At 39.7% G+C, this 20,499-nt stretch overlaps 1 protein-coding gene across 9 annotated transcripts in view; it reads right to left on the bottom strand.

The window, feature by feature from the left end:
* Positions 1-20,499, bottom strand: part of SMC6 (structural maintenance of chromosomes 6) — a 91,137-nt gene that overhangs the window by 45,925 nt on the left and 24,713 nt on the right. For all 9 annotated transcript variants that reach the window (XM_073335956.2, XM_073335955.2, XM_073335957.2 and 6 more), the window contains 7 exons: positions 19,509-19,687; positions 17,666-17,867; positions 17,379-17,493; positions 12,007-12,167; positions 9,651-9,786; positions 6,695-6,775; positions 3,817-3,987 (listed from right to left, as the gene is read on the bottom strand). In XM_073335956.2, coding sequence (XP_073192057.1) covers positions 3,817-3,987; positions 6,695-6,775; positions 9,651-9,786; positions 12,007-12,167; positions 17,379-17,493; positions 17,666-17,867; positions 19,509-19,687 — 1,045 coding nt within the window. The remainder of the gene's footprint in view (positions 1-3,816; positions 3,988-6,694; positions 6,776-9,650; positions 9,787-12,006; positions 12,168-17,378; positions 17,494-17,665; positions 17,868-19,508; positions 19,688-20,499) is intronic.

Here is a 20,499-nt window from a genome sequence, read left to right as displayed (position 1 = left end):
GTGATTCAGTTTTTCCTGACCATTATTAAAACCTCTATTTTTTTCTTCTCTCTTTAGTTATGAATATAATCTTCCTCCTCTTCCTGTCCTGGACAGGATAAACAGTAGCGGGATTTCAACTCATCTGCCACCGCAGTACCTTCTTGCCAGACTACTCTGCTCCCATTCACACACAGCAGAGCTGTCCTGTTAATACCTGGCTTAAATCTAAGTGGTGTCCCCAATGTGCACTTACAGGCTCCACAAAGGATGAACTATGCCCTGCCGCCTGTTGCCAGTCAGCAGACCTTTGCACTGCTAAGGCATAGGGCTTAGTCAGACCGGAATGTCAGGTGCCCACTATGCCCTGAGGAGCTGTAACTTCAACACAGAACTTCTGAGCTTTTGCGGAGAGAGTCTAAGGACAAGGAATAAGCTATCCAACCAACTCAGGGGCTAAGTTCCACAACAAAGCTGGAGAAAAAACCCTGCAAGGATCCAGAGTCCCCAACCCCAGATACAGCAGTGGGTCTGCAGTTCCCTGGGAACCCACTGCTGTATCTGGGGCTGGGGACTCTGCCAGTGTCCTTCACAAGGTAGCGATTAGTATTGCTAATGAACAAATTGGGTGACAATCGCTTCTCCTCCCCCTGGGGGAGTGTTTGCTGGGGCATTTCTCCTACATAGTTTCTCTCACAGTACTCTGTATCATGCTCACCATCCTTCCCCAACCCTGCAGCATGTCTGGGCCCGGCAAACAGCAAAGCTTGTTCCTCCTGCGCAGTCCAGCCAGTAAGTCAAAAATTCCAATTAACTAAGAAGGAGGGAGTTTGGGTGCAGGAGAGGGCTCAGAGCTGGTGTGCTGGAGGGTAGCACCCGGGAGTTACATTTCCAACAGCGGTCAGCATTTATGAGGCCCTTTACCATTAGCCAATGCGGGGACCAGTATATTTGAAAAAGTGGCTTTTGGTGAAGAAGCAGTAGTCTCAGATCTGTAGTTGCTTTTTTAACAGTAGATACAGTTATATTCCATTGGGTTGGAGATAGTTGGGTATCCAATGCAACTCTCAGATTATCAATCTTTTAGCAGAGTTTTTTTTGCACCAGAAAACCATAGTAAGGATATTACTCTCCGAATAAATCTAGAACAGTGGTTCCCAAACTGGGGTTCATGAACCCCTGGGAGTTCACGAAATGTTACAGGGGGTTCTCGGGAAAAAATTCCCTAATGGCAGATAAAGATGTTCCAAGGGCAGCCCTGAGTCCCAGGGGTTTTCAAGAGCGATGCGGATCAAAGCAAACTCATCCATCACACTGAGGAGATTTAATCATTAAGACTCCTTATAAGAAATGGAAAAGAAGGTGGATATTTTTTTCTGTTTTTAGAATTAAATAGGCTGCTAGTGTTGGTTTTAAAATTATGAAGAACAAGTTTAAGCTTTGCTGTAATGTGCAGTGTTTGCCTGGACTGCTCAAGACCTGAATGCTTGGGCAGGAGGAACTCTATTTGAGTTGGTTACATCCTTTATGCTGTTTTATATCTGATACTCCTTGATGAAACGTAGGAGCCTTGTCTTATAACAGGCTTAATCAAAGTGATACAAGCTACAAAAGTGAGATCTTGGAAGAGTGTTGCCATTTTCATAATGTAAAAAAATTAATACTGTAATTATGAATAATAAAACAAAGTGTGTAATAAGTATGTCATAAAAATAAATTTTATATTTCCAAGATCATTGCTTTTATAATTTATGCTCAGGTAAGGGAGACCATCCCGGGAAATATTCATTTTTAGGAGGACATTTTAGTGACAAGGGTTCGCGGGATGTTAAAGTTTGGGAACCACTGATCTAGAAGTTTCCTCCAAAGTATAAATTCTGGAGGTTCTGGAGTTCCCAATGCATCTGGTCCAAATACATTCATAAGTAAATGCTTTAACTCAGTGATATTCAGACCTCAGTGGTTCAGGAGCCAGGTTAGCAAGAAACCACAAAAGATCCACAGTAGTGTGAATTCATGGTTTCATTTAATATACATATATATATTCTCACAGCAAAATAACTGACCAAGTATTCTATAATTGGTTTAACAACATGGTAAAAGCATTCTGATTGGTTAATAATTTAGACTGATTAATCATTAAATCACATAGTATTTTAAGATCACGTGCTGCAAAGAGCCACAGGAGAAACACTGAAGAGCCACTTGCAGTTCATGAGCTTCAGTCTGAGTATCACTGCTTTAACTAGAGATATTTTCATGCTCTGGAGTAGGTGAAGCCAAATTGTTGTGAAAGATATTTTTAATTTATCATTGTCAATTAGCTGTGACAGTCATAATTCCTCTGTCCACCCACTCTCTCAACATCAAAGTTTCGCCATTGATTTCAAGGAAAGGATTGCTCCATAGGCGACATGTCCCTGCTGCTCCTAAGTGGAGGTACAGTCAGGCAGCTCTGTGCACTGCCTCTGCCCGCAGGTGCCGCCCCCGCAGCTCCCACTGTCCGTGATCCCCAGCCAATGGGAGCTGTGGAGCCAGCGCTCGGGACAGGGCAGGGACAGAGCATGAAGTCCCTGTGGCTGTTCCTCCACTTAGGAGCATTGACCATGGTGCCAATTGGAGCTGCAGGGGCAGCTCCTGCGGGCGGAGGCAGCATGCAGAGCCACCTGGCAGCGCCTCCACCTTCAGCTGATAGGGAAGGCAATTGATCACAATATTCTTTATAACAGCCCTTAACATATTTTGAAAATTGTTACCAGCTCCCGCTCAGTCGTCTTTTCTCAAAACTGAACATAACCAGTTTTTTTAAGCATTTTCCTCATAGGAAAGCTTTTCTAAACCTTTGATAGTCCAGAGATAAGCAGCAAAAATTATCTTCAGTTTGCCCTCACCTTTCTTAAAATGTGGTGGCTGAAACTGGACACACTACTCCAGCTGAAGCCTTACCGGTGGCCAAGTAAAACAAAAACGATAACCTCTACTTTCTTACATACAATGCTCCTGTTAATAAACCTCAGAATATTAGCCTTTTTGACCTCATCATATTGTTGGCTCCTGTTCAATCTGACACACCAGAACCCCAGACCCTTTTCAGCAGTATTACTGCCTAGCCTGCTATTCTCCATTTTGAAGACATGCATTCAATTTTTCTTTCCTAAGGGTAGCACTTTGCACTTGTCTTCATTGAATTTCATCTGTTGATTTCAGACCAATTGGAGAATTTGTCAAGGTCGTTTTGAACTCTCATCCTGTCCTCCAAAGCACCTGCAAATTTTATGGGCATACTCTCTATTCCATTATCCAAGTCATTAATGAAAATACTGAATAGTACTGGATCCAGGACTGACCCCTGTTGGAGCCCACTAAATACATTCTCCCAGTTTGACAGCAAATCATTGATAATTATTGAGAGTATGATCTGTCAACCAGATGTGCATTGCCCTTATAGCAACTTAATCTAGATTCACATTTCCCTAGTTTGCTTATGAGAATGACATGTAGGACTGTATCAAAAGGCCTTACTCTAATCAAGATACATCATGTCTACAGCTCCCCCTGCATCAACTAGGCCAGTAACCTGTCAAAGAAGGAAATTAAGTTGGTTTGGCATGATTTATTCTTGACATACTGGCTATTTCCTATCACCCTATTATTCTCTAGGTGCTTTCAAACGGATTGTTTAATAGTTTGTTCCAGTATCTTTCCAGATATCAAAGTCAGGCTGACTTGAATAATTCCCCAGATCCTCTGTTCCCCTCTTTAAAGATTAGTACGACGTTTGCCAACAAATGAAAATCAAATATGTTTTTAAAAGCTGTATATTTCTACGGTTTCTACCTTGACTGGACTGGCTATTTCTTCTACTTGGTGAAGTTTTTCTTTAATTTCTTCTAGTTTATGTTCAGCCACTCGTAGAATATTTTTCAATTCCTCCATTTTTCCCCTTTGCTGTTCCATATCCCGCTTAACGGATTCCATCTTATGCTTGTTTTCATGAGCTTCATCTTCCTATTAGCATATAAACATAGGTTTGAAAATTAAGAGAAAAAACACCACCCTTGGTTGTTGTACAAGATATTCATTTCAGAGTCACTTTTATGGCTGTGAGATTACATGCAACAGAGTATTCAGTTCTCTAATAAGAATGCCTATGAATCAATGGGCTAACTAACAAGCCCAAGAGGGGGGATACTGCAGGGGGCTGTTACAGACCACCAAATCAACCCAGAGAACTGGATGAGTTACTCCTCAGGCACTTGTCTGTAAGGTGTGGAAAGAAAAATTGTGCTACAAGGGACTTTGATTTAGGAGACATATGCGGAGGTCTCATACAGCGAGTGGCAAAATATTAGAGTTTCAAAAGTCCTAGATTATATAGTTTTAAGACAGAAAGTATTACACCCAACATAAAATAACTATTTTGAACATCATTTTCTGCATACAGATGCATTAATCACTCAACACTGATTATCGCCTAGGAACTAGTGATCATTAAGGCTACGATTTAGTCACAGAGATCGCGGAAGTCACAGAATCTATGACTTCCAGTGATCTCCGTGACTTCAGCGGTGGGTCCTCTGCCGCCCCCAAGGCTGGGAGCTGCGGGGTGTTCCCGGCCACCGCAAGCAGCGGAGGAAAACCCGAGCTCCCAGCCGGCGGTGAGGGAACCCCTAAGCTCCTGGCTGCCACAGATCCCCAGAGCGGTGGGTAGTAGGGGTACCCCGCAGTTCCTGGCTGACACAGGAGCCGGGGCACCCCACAGCTCCCAGCCCCCACTGGCAGCGGGGAACCCCAGAGCTTCAGGCAACAGGGGTACCCCACAGCCTACAGCTGCTGCAAGTGGCTCCTAGCCCCCACCAAGCTGCCCCCGTTGAGGTAGTGTGGGGATCCACAGATCCCCATTCTGTCCTGGACATATTTAGTAAAAGTCACTGACAGGTCACAGCTTCCATAAATTTGTCTTTTTCACCCACGACCTGTCCCGGACTTTTACTAAAAAAAAATCTTAGCCTTAGTGATCATGAACTGATTACATTCAATATGAGCAAACAGAGGACAGTTCCCAACCAGTCATATCAACACACACAAACACACAGCTTCAAAAAGGGCTAGTTTCTCAAAGCTGAGACACTGATTAGGAGAAAAAAAATGTGAATGTGAACTGACAGTTCTTTAAGAAGAGTTTATTAGATGGCCAAAAAGCCATGATGGCAATCAACACAAATTAGAAAATTGATAAGGAAGTTAAAATTATCAGGGAAAATATCATGACTGGCAGCTGTTGAAACAATAAGGAGTTTAGGTGTATTAATAGCAAAAGAAATTACAGCAATACTATAGGCACAAAACTAGATGGAGATGGCAAAATTGTTAATAACAATGCGGAAAAGGCAGAAGTATTCATTAAATATTTCAGTGCTGTACTGGAAAGAAGCAGAATGATGTACTTGTATCACATGAGGATGATTAAGCTTCTTTCCAGTACATTAGCTAACAAGAATATCTACTAGGGATAAAAATAACTTAAAACAGGCTCAAAGAACTTGCACTCAACAGTGCTAAAAACAGTTGGCTGAGGAGATTTCTGGCCCATTGATGTTCACTTTTAATAATAAATTTTAATAAATATTCTAATGGAATACCAAGGAAATTCAAGAAGACTGGAAGAATGCCAATGTTTTGCCAATACTGAAAAAGGGCAAGTAGGATGACTCAGTTAACTACAGGCAGGTTAGACTGACCTCAGTCCCAGGCAAAACAATGGAAAAGCTTATACGGATTCAATTAATAAAGAATTAAAGGATAAGAATATCATTAATGCCAGTCAACATGGTTTTACTGAAAATAGGTCTGGTCAAACAAACCTTAATGAGATCAAAAGTTTAGTTGATAAAGATAACTGGGTAGATGTCATATACTTAGACTTATGCAAGGCATTTGACTTAATACCACACAAAAATTATAAACTACATGATAAATGGATTAAGGACTGGCTGGCAGATCTCAAAACTAATGTCAATAGGGAGTCATCATTAAACAGGGGTGTTTCTAGTGGGGCTCTGCAGAGATTGGTATTAGGCCCGATGCCGTCACAGTACAATTTAAAAGGATGCTGCCATTATGGAGATGGACTTAAGGTGGAGTCAAACATCTTGGCCTGGACAGACAGCACTGGAAAAGATGGGTTGCTTCATTTGCCCTATGCACAGGAGATTCTAAGTCTGTCTTGAACACGGTCATCAATGATCTCAAAGTATCAATTTTAAGAAAGATATTGAAAAACTGGAGAGCACACAAAAAAGAGCCACAAAGATGATTGGAGAACAAGAGAAAATGCCTTATAGTGTGAGGCTTAAAGAACTCAATCTTTTTAGTTTATCAGAAATATGATTGAGAGGTGACTTGATTACAGTGCAAAGAAAATATTGGGTACTAAAGGGCTTTTAAATCTAGCACAGAAAGGAGTGACAAGAACCAATGGCTGAAAGCTGAACCTGACAAATTCAATCTGGAAGTAAGGCACAATATTTTGTATTTATTACTTTTTAAGTGAGGGTGATTAACTACTGGAACAATAGTCTTGTTGTCGTCTTCAGATCAAGATTGGCTGCCTTCAGATCAAGGCATGCTTTAGCCAAAAAAGTTCTCATTACTAGCATTTAAAAAAATAGAATAAATACATGAAGGTGAGAAAGAATACAGCAATCATTCTTACTAATGTAGAGATGTCTACTGATTGGTGTTCTTCTACGTTCTCAAGATCTGCTATTTCTATGTTTATTCTTCTTATTTTCATCTGAAAAAAGAAACAATTTTTTTCTTAGAAAGTTAAACAGGTAACACAAAATCATACCAGAACAAGGACATTTTGATCCAGAAGTGCAGGCACTCCAAAGACAAGTGATTTTTAAAAGTTACATTTTCATTAATTACATTTTTCTCAAAATAATGGAAAGTAAAACTTTCCTATATTACATAAAAAAACAACATCAAAAATATTTTTCTGCAGTAGTTAAATTTTGGTCCATGTGCTGATACCGTACAACTGTTTATATGCACTTCAGTGCACATACTTCCATAATAGGACACTAGGCGATTGTTTACCTGATAATTTGAGCATCATTGGCCAATATAAGTGAACTGTAGAACCTAGCCTACTACTGTAAAGAGGTATTCTGAGAACAAGAAAAATGACTGATTGGAAAGATTTATAAGGAAAGGTAAAAGTAACTAAATATGCAAAACTCGATTAAGCAATAACTAAGGGAATGTGGAGGGAAGGAAAGATATCTGAACAAGGACCATTTGTGATGCCAATTGGCAGAGGGCACAGGAGGTCATAAGGGCTACAGAGATCCCCTGATGAGGTGTTTACACTCTAGTTTACCAAAGTGTCTCTCAAGGTTTCTGCTGAAAGCCTTTATCACACTGGTCATCATAATCTCTGCGAAACGTACATGGCAAATAATATCTATAAATATACAGATATAGATAAAGAAATTATGTTCTTCAGGCCTTGTAGCAGTCGCATGCCCTGAGACTGATTCCCAGACAGGAAGAGGAATACCATTATCTCCCTAGCTTTCTGTTGTGTCTTTTACAACAGAAGTCTACTAGCATAAAAAATTAAATGCCAATGCTGAGACAGTAGGGACTTCAGGAGGAAACTTAACAGGAACAGTGGGAGGTGGGGTGTCTGTTTTAAAGGTAAAGAACAAAGGACTGGTCTTACAATATCTAGCGGTGCACAAAGATGCCCTGGCATCCTTCATCTGGGGGGAAGACAGGCTACCAGCAGGCTTGGTCTTATGTAAGGTAGATCTCAGTCATCCTGGTTGAAGAATGCTGTGAGACAGTCTTTGGGGCAAGCAGTACTTTATAAGACAAGAGGGCATTTTATTAGCTGAGTTTAGACACTAGTACGTGTGGTACAATTTTATTTTATTTGTAACCCTTTGTTTCCAATACAATATATTTACATTTATCCAAAACCCTATTATCTGAACCTCCACATTATGTGAATTCCTTCCTTGTCCCCCAGCACGAAATACAGCCTGTATCATTTATCCTGCTGGGGGACAAGGAAGGAATTCAGATAATGTGGAGATTCAGATAATAAAGCAGAGCACCCTGGCCAGAAATGAGAGAAGGACAACAAGTCCCCAGCAGCAGGGAAGGCCACCCTGCTGCTGAATGGGTCCAGCAAGGCTACTGTCATGGGAGTAAGCAAGCAACAGAACCATAATAACAGAGCTTCAAAGGGCTCCCTGTACTGCCACAGGACTGGTGACTCCCCTCTGGAGGTTGCAAGGTACAAGATGGCTGTAGTCCTGGTGGGGCAGAGTAGAGTTCTGGCTGGGGGTCTCTGTTCTGCTTCACCAGGACTGCAGCCTCCCTCGGGTGTCACCAGCCCTGCAGAGAGACCTTTGCAGCCCCACAGTCAGGGGATTGAGTAAGTGGGGGCAGAGCAGAGCCACCCCCCAGACAAGACTGCAAGGAAGATGGCGGTGGCGAAGGCCACCCTACTGCTGAATGGATGAATGGCTCCTGCCCTCCTGATTATCCAAACTCCTGATTATCAGAATCTATGCTATTAGAATAATCGGGGGTATACTGTATTTCTGTTTGTTATCATTTGAATCTATAGTCTTCATTAACTAAATTTACACTTGATTTTCTCTATGAATGAATCTAAGTATTGTCTGTTACACAGCTCTGTGTTAAGCTGTGGTGTACTGTTCCTTTGGGAACAGTGGGTCTGGTAATTCTGTGAATGTCCAATGGATAAGGGGCTTAACGTTGCAGGGGACTGCTCGGAGGATTTGGGGTTTGGAGTATGCCTACAGCTAGTTGCATAAGGGACAGCAGAGCCTGCGAGCTTGTGTGGCCTGTGGCTTGGAGAGTCAAGGAGTTGACCTGAGGAAGATACAGACAAGGCTTCCTCACATTAAAAATAGGTGTTACCCTGGATACCCCTAGGAAGTGTCACAAAATTAATACACAAACAGCTGAAGGATGCAAATGCTAAACAGGAAGAGAACTTAATTATGTTTGAACAAAGCATATACAAGGATTAATAGGACAAAATTAAGAAAAAGAAATTAGACCGAAGATCAGGAATACACATCCTAGAAAGCAGTACACCTCTATCATGATGTAACGCAACCTGATATAACACAGATTTGGATATAACACGGTTAAGCAGCGCTCCCGGATGTGGAGGGGGGCCGGCGGGGCTGCGCACTCTGGTGGATCAAAGCAAGTTCAATATAAGGCGGTTTCACCTATAACACAGTAAGATTTTTTGGCTCCTGAAGACAGCATTATATTGGGGTAGAGGTGTATTTATTATATTGGTCTCCCAAGGAAAGCAAAAACCCTAATTTTTAATAATATTTTACATAGAAAGGGAAAAAAATCAATAAAAAATATGCTGTAGTGAGCATTCATAGAACAAGGGAAACATGCTAGCATAAATCTAGCTGCATAATGCAAGGACGCTTAATGACACTAGAGCCTGAGACTCTGCACATTTTTAAACAAAAGCAAAGCCACCAAAATAAATGTGCGCGAAAATCACTTGTTTAAAAGTGTACTGTTTAAAAAAAGACTAATACAATAGGCTAAAACAGATGCATTTTTGACTTTAGCAGTCTATTACATATTTGTACCTGTAATTCTTTTTGTTGTCTACGACGATGATTAAGATAATCTTCATTTTCTCTCGTCTCATTTTCAGTGGAACGTAAACGATGTTGAGATGTTGACAACTGTGCCATTTTGTTTTCAACTTCTTTCTGCAAGTGACTTAACATATACAATTTATCATAAGATTATATGCTCTCCAACTACAAATTCTACCAAATGGACTGAACCATGGCTATAAAACAAGAATTCTGACACAGGCTCTAATGACTGATAGGGAGATTGAGCGCTTTACCATTAGCTCACTAGTTCATAATTGGTTATCATCCGATAGCTATTTAGTAGTCTCTGTTCAGTCCCTACTGGGTACTGCATTCATGTCAAATAAACCACCACCTCATTAAAAGCCCTTATTGGCAGCCTTAGCAGAAAGGCCAAGTACCTGAACTAAACTGTGTTATTAGTTCTAAAAATGCTAGTATACTTTAAGACCAGATAGAACTTTGGTTGGAGCAAAGTAATTAAGACAGTATGGAGAAACTTGGCCTACCACCTCCCACACTTGTTCTTTTTAAGAAGGATTTCAGTCCTCAGGACTGTTAATATGGCACTGTTAGTGAGCAGTAAATTAAAACGCAAAACAGACACGCTAGTTAACCTTCATATATAGTGGACAAAATACTCATATATAGCTTTCATAACTGGAAATGGCAGTGGCAGCATCTCAGCTGACCATAGCAAAAAACACTTTTTGCAGTAAAACATGCATAATTCAATATAGACTTTAGTGTTTAAAAAGGAACAACAGATTAAGCAGGATCCCAATATAAGGTTTAATAATATTTTATAGTATAAGAATTAATAAAAATATAATGTTTATAATACAAGAGACTAAAAAACAAACAGAAAACCCACTTCCCTCCCCTCACAGAATTTGCAACAGAAATATTGTAGCATTTTGGTAACAACTAAAAACTTGAAAAAAGTAAGTGGACTAGAAACTGGCTATGAACATAAGAGAAGCTGACTGGTTTATTTCAATAATCTAAATGGAGAAAAATATAAATACTAAACCATACCCTAAATAGCAAAAAGTTGTTATTAGAACTCACAGAATTTAAAAAAAACATCTTAGGTATTAATAGTTACGGAAAATTTCTTTTCAATACATTTTTAATTCAACGGTGCCGTATTTTCTCACTTCAACTGCATTATAGCTCAGTCCCCAAAATAAAGTATTTTAATGGTACTAATTGGAGTTGGTCAAAGAAGTTACCACCACCACCTCTGAAATCTCTCAAGAGTAAATGCTGGTTTTCTTTTAAAGTTGCTGTTTTGAAAAAGTAACCAGAATAATCAAGATGACTACATATAGCTGCACGTAGCTATGCCAAATGTTTGGGACTGCGGCCTGGTCTACACTACAGAGTTAGGTCAACACAAGGCACCTTACACTGATCTAACAAGGTAAGTGTCTACACTAAAATTTTGCTCCCATCGAAGTAACTGCCCTGCTATGCCAACTTAACTCCACCTCCATGAGAGGCACAGAGTCAACGTCAGGGTAATTAAGTTTACACAGTGCTGCACTGCTTACACAGATGTATTGGCTTTCAAAAGTCATCCCACAATGCCTGAAACTGACAGTATAATTGATACAAGTGCTCCTGGTGAAGATGCACACCACTGACACACGGAACAAAGTGTAAACATGCACAAGCAATGTAATTACTGCAGTGGCTGTATGAGGACGTAAATTAGATTGACTTAATTTTGTCGCACAGACATGCCCTAACAAAATAGCTACAAATCTTTTCACAAAGGGCATTTGGCGTGAGGCTAATTTAGAATAGAAAAACTAAGTTATCTTACTCTCAATCAAAGCACTATTCCATTTTCAGAGTACTTTTAGAGACCTTTCATTTCAGGCTTGCTCTTTGACCAAGGCTACAAAAATGAAAGGAAGGTAACTGGATTTTTCAGAGTATGTTGCCTCTGCAAATCCCATGTCTCTGGGCCACATCCACATGTCACAAGCTCAAAACAATTAAGAAGGAACTCAAGAATGTGCATCTATTACAAAAGGTACTTCTGGAAAATATATACTTGATTTTAATAAGTCTGGATGAGGAAAAAAAACTTCACAAGAAAGAAGTGTGACGCAGGTACGGTCATGGAGTTAAGTCTACAGGAAAAGATAGGTTAATTGAAGAGAGGGGTACCTTTTTCTACAATGCAGAGGGGAGGGGGTTTTTTTTAGATTTTGTGCTATAAAATACTCCTGAGCCCCTCAAACAGGAGTAGAAGGACAAAGAGCAAAAGATGTTACTTCTAACACCTTGAGAGAGAATACTTTATACTTCAGCAATACATGATACTAACCTTATTTCTGCTTCCACGTCTTTACTTAGGAATTTTGGCCTGGTATTATCAGATGAATAATAACGTCTCTCAAACACTTGATCACCCTCCGCAGTAAAAGCTTCTCTACAGTTTTTTGGAGGCCTCTTTCTCTGCATTACCGCACGAGCCTCTGGGTTACTCTGAAAAACAATGTATTTTCTCATAAAAAGTACTCACAATGGCTAGCAATTTGAAATGCTATGTTTCTGATCCTTAGAGCACCCAACGTTCTCACTGACTTCTATCAACCTCAGGCGTGGTATTTCTTGCTTTCAGAACAGTAATAAAACTGAGTTTACAATATAAGAATTCATTTGAAATTTAAGAGAAGTTTAAGCCCCTTACAGTTGGAATAAAAAAAACAACCCACTTAAGAGTTACCTGGACCAATGAGTGTACTAAAGGGTCTTAAGATGACAAAAATATTGATATTCAAGATGGAATACATCCTTAGATCATCTACTGAATTCATCTGGCAGTTTTCTTTGTACAGCTGCATTTTAAATCTCTCAATTAAATGACCTTTCCCTGCTTCCTTTGGAAAAATACTCCACAACTAAATGATTGTCTACATACAGAAAGTTGCACTGGTTTAATCAAAACACCTTAAAAATCACATCTTCAGTAAAACTGATGCAGCTTTCTTTAGGCCAAGCCCAGTATGCTTGGCATCCAGTTTCTCTTAGGGCTACGTTGGGGACTTATATCAACACAACTACGTCTCTCAGGGATGTAAATAATCCACATCCCTGAGAGATGTTGTTATGCCGACCTAACCCACACTGTAGACAGTACTAGGTCGATGGGAGAATTCGCCTCTTGGGGAGATGGATTACCTACACCAATGGGAGAACCCCTCAGTGCAGGCAGTAACTTCACTGAAGCACTACACCATTTTAAATGTAGACAAACCCTTAGAGGACTGTGTCCTTTTACTTACCCAAGCAATACTTATCAGAAGAAAGAAATTTATCAAATACTTGTAATACTAGTTTTTTTCCTCATAAGCGATTATTTCCTGCCCTGTAAACCGTTTTCTTGCTCCTCTCCACATTCCCTGCAATTTTCTATATCTTTCAGATATTAAGATGCCCTGAACGGGGAGCAGTATGTTAAGTGCAGTCCGGACAGAGCTAATCCCATTAGTTCCCCCCGCCCCGCCATATTACATTGTAAACTTGTATCTATTTTGCTGAGAACCAGAACTTCGGGGGGTTGGGGGGGAGCAGGGGAGGAGGAGAGAAGGTCTCAGATATTACAGCTTTTCAAAGCTTAGTCTACATTAGGAAACAGACAACAACTGCCAGCAATGGGTCTCTCTGAACCAGGGTGGATAAAAATCAACGATTTTTTAAAAAAATAAAAAAAAATAAAAAATTGGATTTTATTTAAATCAGATTTTTTGGATAAAATGCTTTTTGAGGAAAAAAACAAACAATCTAAAGATAGTTTTAATTAAGATACATTATAGCTCAAAGATATCTCATCATGGAATAGGGATTATAAATTCTAATTCTATAGTATGAGACAATAAATTCATGTAATGTTTAAGAAAAGTTTTGTAAAAGAGTTCCAATAGTTCATGGATTAGGGACCCAATCTTATGGGGTTCCAAAGGCTTCTGTATAGATTATTTACGTTAATTTTTCTAGCTACCCAATGGGACTCAGTGCTAAGTCTAGAAGATACCATCAGAGATGTTTAGTTTTGCAGTTCTCAAACTGTGGATTTGTGTCTCCAGAGAACATGCTTGTTAACAGCAAAAATGTGTTTAAATAAATAACTAACTAAATAAATAAAATATAGTGGTGAGAAATAACAGACCTCAACCCTATTTTCCCTCTGCAAATTTGTGTACACAGAGTCAATCCCTTACCTCTCTCTAAAAGTGCAAAGTTTCAAAGAATTCCATGAACAGAAGATTGTTGGGAGCGGAATAGATCTGGACAAGGAGAAGTAGTTCTGGAGATAAATGTGAGACGGGAGGGACAAGCAGTAGAAACAAAAGTGAAACTGTCTGAGCAGCATATTCCAGAAATCTTGAGGTCTCTCTCAGTGTAGCCTTCATTGATTTGAGATCTACCAAACCATTCTCACTAGAAGGGAAAACCTATAATGGCAGCAGGCCGTAAAAGAGACCCAGTTTGGGTCTCATATCTCTGAGTTGTGAAGAATATGTATTAAGGTTATAACAACCAACAAGAATGAACTTTTATGTAGAAATCCATGATTAAATAGAGTCTTCCTGACTAGTGATTTAAATCATGATTTAAATCACTAATTTGATTTAAATCAAATCCACCCTGTTTTGAACCAGTGACAAGAACTATTTTAACTGCTAGCAAAATCAGAACAACATTATTTAACTCATTTAAAGAAAAGCTTTTTGAAACACAGCTTTCTGAGGGTGCTGAAAATAGCTTTGACCAACAGACAAAGGCAGTTAAACAGTTTTCAGCTCTGGTTCAGGCGGACTTGCTGTCATCAACTACTATCAGTAACAGGTTAAATTTCCAACTGTAGATGGTTCTCTGGTGTGTCCTTAATATTAGATATAGACTTTAAGGGCAGAAGGGACCATCCGAATTATATAGTCGGACTTCCTGCACCATTGCAGGCCAGAGAACCTCAACCCTCCACTCCTATAATAGTCCCATAGCCTCTTGTTGAGTTACTGAAGTTTTGATTTAAGAACTTCACATTACAGAGAACACATGATTTACTCTAGTTCAAACCAGCAAGTGACCCATATCCCACACAGCAAGAGAAGGCAAAAAACCTTTAGGGTCTCACCAATATGACCTGGGGAAAATTCCTTCTCGACCCCAAAAATGGTAATCAGTTAGATCTTGACCATGTGGGTGAGAACCACCTGGGAAAGAATTCTCTGTAGTAACTCATACCCCTCCCCACTAGTGTCCCATCGCCAGCCATTGGAGGTATTTGTTAAATGCGGTCACAAATGGGCCATACATCACTGTAGGCAACCTCATCATATATCCCCTCCATAAAACTTATCATGCTCACTCTTGAAGCCAGTTAGGTTTTTTGCCTATACTATTGCCCTTAGAAGGCTGTTCTAGAACTGCAGTCCTCTAACAGTTAGAAACCTTTGTCTAATTTCAAGCCTAAATGTGTTGATGGCCAGTTCATATCCATTTGATCTTGTGCCAACATTGGCCCTTAACTCCTATCTCTCCGGGATGTTTATCCCTCTGATATATTTAGAGAGGGCAATCATATCTCCCTAAAGCCTTCATTTTATTAGGCTAAACAGCCAAGCTCCTTAAGTCTCCTCTCATAAGACAGGTTCTCCATTCCTCTAATCATCCTACTAGCCCTTCTCTGCATTTGTTCCAGTTTGAATACATCTTTTTTGAACACAGTATTCCAGATGTGATCTCACCACTGTCTTCTACAACGGAAAACATCACTTCCCTATTTTTACTGGAAATACCTCGCCAGATGCACCCTAGGATTGTGCTAGCCTTTTTCACAGCTGCATCACATTGGCAGCTCAGTCATCCTGCAACCGACCAATGCACGCAGATCTTTCTCGTCCTCTAGCTTAACAACTGCTAAGTCCCCATCTTATAGCAAAAATGCTTTTAAGTAAGCCATTAACCTTGCAAATTGCAGTTACATTTCATCCCATTTCTATTACTCCAATTTCAAAGTTCATCCAAATTTTCTTGTGAGATATTCCAGGCCTCTTCTGTATTGGCAATACCACACAAACTCTAGGTTATCCACAAATTTTATTAGCATACTCCCATTTTTTGTGCCAATGTCATGAACGAAACTTTTAAATAAGACTGGTCCCAAGAACCATCCATGGGGAACTCCATTAGTAACCTTCCATCTGCTTGACAATACACCTTTCACTATGACCCGCTGTAGTCCCCCATTTAACCAGTTCCTTACCCACCTTTCAATTCTCATAGTAATCTACATCTTCTCCAATTTAACTAATAATTTACCATGTGGAATTGTAATGAATGCTTTCCTAAAATCCAACTAGATTAGATCTAGTGCATTTCCTTTGTCTAGAAAATCAGTTAGCTTCTCAAAGAAAGATTAAGTTGACCTAGCACAGTGGTTCCCAAACTAGGGGCGCCATTTGTTCAGGGAAAGCCCCGGGCAGGCCGGGCCGGGCCGCTTTGTTTACCTGCTGCGTCTGCAGGTTCAGCCTATCACAGCTCCCACTGGTCGCGATTCGCCATTCTCAGCCAGTGGGGGCTGCGGGAAGCAGCGCGGGCCGAGGGACGTGCTGGCCGCCCTTCCCGCAGCCCCCATTGTTCTGGAGCGATGAACCGCGGCCAGTGGGAACCGCAGATTGGCCGAACCTGCAGACGCGGCAGGTAAACAAACTGGCCCGATCCACCAGGGGCTTTCCCTGAACAAGCGACACTCCTAGTTTGGGAACCACTGATCTAGCACGATCTACCTTTGGTAAAATAGTGTTGTATTTTATCTTAATTACCTTTTACCCCTATGTCCTTAACTAATTACTCTTTCAAAATTTGTTCTAAGACCTTGCACAAAATTTAGGTCAAATTAAGGGGTCTGTAGTTTCCTGGATCACTCTTTTTCCTCTTTTCTTAAAGTAGGATATCCACATTTCTCCAGTCATAGGGTATGACCCCAAAGTTGACGGATTCATTCAAAATCTTGCAACTGGGCTTGCAGTTTCATGTGCCAGTTCCATTAATATTCTTGGATGGGGGTTATCCAGGACCCCCTTTGATCCTATTAAGTGAGGTGCTGTTTTAAGCACAAGTCTTGGACCACTTGAGTCTTATTTTTAAAGGAGTGGCTAATGAAGAACCTCTCTAATGTGCTCCTCTCCTCAGCACAACTAACAGCAAATATGGGGGTCGTTATTGGGAATAGCCATCTCACATGAAGGACAGTTCTCAAACCCTGGCGAGGGCATAGCACTATATAACACTAACACAAATGAAAGCTTACTAATTATTTACAAATAACTGATGTCGAAAACCAATGAGGAAAAAACAACATGGGAAGCTCTGACTCTAGAATGAAGGATGTAAGCACGATTGGGGCTGCACTGCCCTTAAATAACCATGGAAAGGTCTTAGGGCCAGAGTGCAGAAGCACCACCCTTATGGGTACTGCTAGGAAAAGTTCTCCAGCTTCAGTGCACTGGCTCTGTGCACATGTGTAGAATACACATCTGCAACCATTCAAAGAAGAATGCCTTATTTCTATAGGTATCTTGGGCAGCAAGAAGCAATCAGGTTGCCTTTTTTTAATTACAAAAAGCCTCATTAGCATATAAATTCATTTTAAAACTTATAGCAAAAACAAATACGGCAGTTATGTCCTACCTTAATTAGCAGGATTGTTTCTATACCCCTCATGTCAATCAAACAATTAGCAACAACTGCATTATCTATTTCTAAAGCTGTAAGGACTGATGGGAATTCTGGATGGTGAACGGCCCTATGAGAAAAGAAGAAAAGAAAAAACTAAAATGTACATATTTAAACAGTGCAAACCGCTTTAAAAATTCACCTGATCATACATTAGAAAATGCATTATATATTGGGGTTACTATTAAGCCATTTGGATCAAGGTTCTGAAGCAGCAATTTTATTCAAAACTTGGAACTCACCTAGGTCTGACATCATAAACTTCATTTCGAAACCTACTGACAATTATTTGGGGCCGATATCCAGATGGATAAAACTTTGACATCAGTGTCTGAAGTGTTCTCTCATCATGATGATTATCACAACAAAATGCCTGCAGTAGGCTTTTTAAACAAGTTTCAACAGCCAAAGTAAGTTCAGCATCTTTGAGACTAATGAAAGCACCTAAATATAGACAAAAGTCAAGACTTCAGAGGCACAGTATCAAATATATTTTAATATGTAAGTGCAATTAAAATGTAACTACATTATTCTTTGTTTTAGTTTAAAAAAACATTTGAGAACATATATTTAATTTTTTTAAGCTCAGGTTAGGTTTTCTAAGCAATAATGTAAATACAAATAAATAATTCGTTCTCTTACATGCAAATTTCTCTTCTCACAAACACTTTGAGAAGCAGACCCTCACAATGGGTGGGTCCTTTCCCCTGAAATCTCTGGAAGTAGTTCATGGCTAAATCCATGAATCTCCATGGTAGCATTCTCTACCATGAAGAGCTTGCAACTATGCTGCAGTCTATGTCAGATGTCAGTTAAGGATACACCCCCACAATTGGTCAATACTGTCTATAGTGTAGGAGTACTCTTGAATTTCTTGCTGACACAGAACTCTCACATAGCAGCATCTGTAAATAATACTTTCTACCATACCTTCTTGGTTAGGAAACTGTCCCATTCCGGAGGACAAACATTATTCATACTTTCATCACCTTTCAGCTGGATTATAGCTATGCAATATACCTGGGCATGGAGCCTTCACCACTTAAACTCCAACTAGTTAATAATGCAGCAACACAAGCTACCACAAACATATCAAACATGTCCTCTGCTCTCTGCACTGGCTTACCATAGAATTTCAAATCAAGTTCAAGGTCTCAGTCCTTCTCTTCAAAGCACTCCATGACCTGGAGCCAGGATACCTAAGAGATCATCTAAAAGCTCCAGGATGAAGACCATGGTTGACAAACTTTGCTTCTCTGGCACAATGTAACTCTTAACAATAAGAGAAAAGTTTGTCTGTGGAGGAGACAGAACTTTTTCCAGGTGCTGTCTGAGATGGTGGAATGAACTCCTCCAGGAACTAAGGACCATCACAAACCTCACCACTTTCTGCTCCAAGTGGAAACCACATTTCTTTGACCTTGTCTTTTCTAACAAGACATAGTAACAGCTATATTTATGTTAAAATAAAAAAACAAGACATTACAAAAACAAAACACTCCACTATACATGCTTCTCCCTCTGGAGAGGGGATGTAAGCAACGAAACACATGCTAAATGCAGTTATATGTTGCTAAATGCACTACCGCAAGGTGCTCAGATTATATCACGGTGATGAGCATGGTATAAAAACCTATACACAGAATAGAGGAGAACAAGATCATTTCCTAAACTACATTTTCCTAAACATAACTGCTATCTTCAGCAAGGCCTGGGGTGACCCAAAGACAGCAAGAATTCAACTCAACAAGGAAACTACATGAAAATTACAATTAGATTTAGACTGAGTCTACATACAGACCTATTCAAACTATTTAAAACGATTTGCATTCAACTAACCAGCTTGGTAGAGGATGGTTCTGGGACTGCTCCAGTAGATTGAAAAAGAAAGAAACTGAGGGACAGTTAGTGGGCTGGGGTATTTATATATTTGGTCTAGGAAATGTAGACCTTAAGAGAATTGGACATCATGCCCCTTAAGTGACAAATACTTTTCAAAAAGGCTCTGTGTTCACATGACCAAGTGTACAGTGGGACTCTATAGAGGCAAACTTTTTACTTCCCTTTATGCAAGGGCTATCTTACCTAGAGGTCCAATAGGTTTGTGTTTAAAATGTCCTTTTCTATAGGCATCTTCAATTGCTTCAAGAAGGACTGGCACATGTTGTCCAAATCTTTTCAATCTATTTGTTTTACTGTCTGTCAGCTCCTTCAGCTGTCTTTGCTTGGAATCCAATGCTTGTTTCACATCAAGTTCTTCTCGCCTGAGAAAAGGAAAGGCTACTGAAACATTTACTTTAATTAATATAACAACTTTTGACAAAATTTTATCAGCTGTCAAATTTAGCAGTCAGACTTTCTTGTTGCCGTAACAAAGCTTGTTACAATTGGAAAAAGAATTTAGGCTTCAAAATGAAGAGTATGCTGAACTATCCTCATTGCTCTAGAGTACATGGATTTGAAAAACATTTTCATTTGTACCAAGGTGACATGCACAGAGCAACAATACAACACAAGCAAGAGTATCAATAATAAAAACAGAAAGAAAGATTTCCAAGATAACTTCAAAAGGTACATAGTAGTAATATCAGAAGTGTGACTACAGAAAGGAATTTCACTAACTCGATGTTAGGTGTACACAGGCTCAGAACCGAAATGTGAAGGTAGAGATGGTAACATAATATTAAGTGAGCTCAAGGAAGTGTAAGCTAGAATATGAACATGTGTTCCATTGTACATGTGAGCTTACCAGAAGAGGCTTGATAAATGCAATTTATAAATATGGTTCTACCATTTATCTTATGGATATCATCAACATTTCATAAATAGTCTGCACAAACAAATGATATACAAAACATACAGGAAATATCGGTAGAATTCAAGTGGTAATCATGTTATGAATGTAATTAGAAGTCCAGCATCTTCCAAAAACGTTCTTCTAGGTAACAACACACCAATAAGAAACAATTTTGATGTAGAAGTAAGATAGTGGGAATTAAGGAAGATTAACAGGACTAATATGAGAAGAGTAAGCATCAACATATGTCAAGTCCCTTATTATATTACAGTCACAACC

This window comes from Lepidochelys kempii, chromosome 3, assembly GCF_965140285.1.
Source record: "Lepidochelys kempii isolate rLepKem1 chromosome 3, rLepKem1.hap1, whole genome shotgun sequence".
Lineage (NCBI taxonomy): Eukaryota > Metazoa > Chordata > Testudines > Cheloniidae > Lepidochelys > Lepidochelys kempii.
Note: the sequence above shows the minus strand (reverse complement) of the source record. Positions and strands in the feature narration are given on the sequence as shown.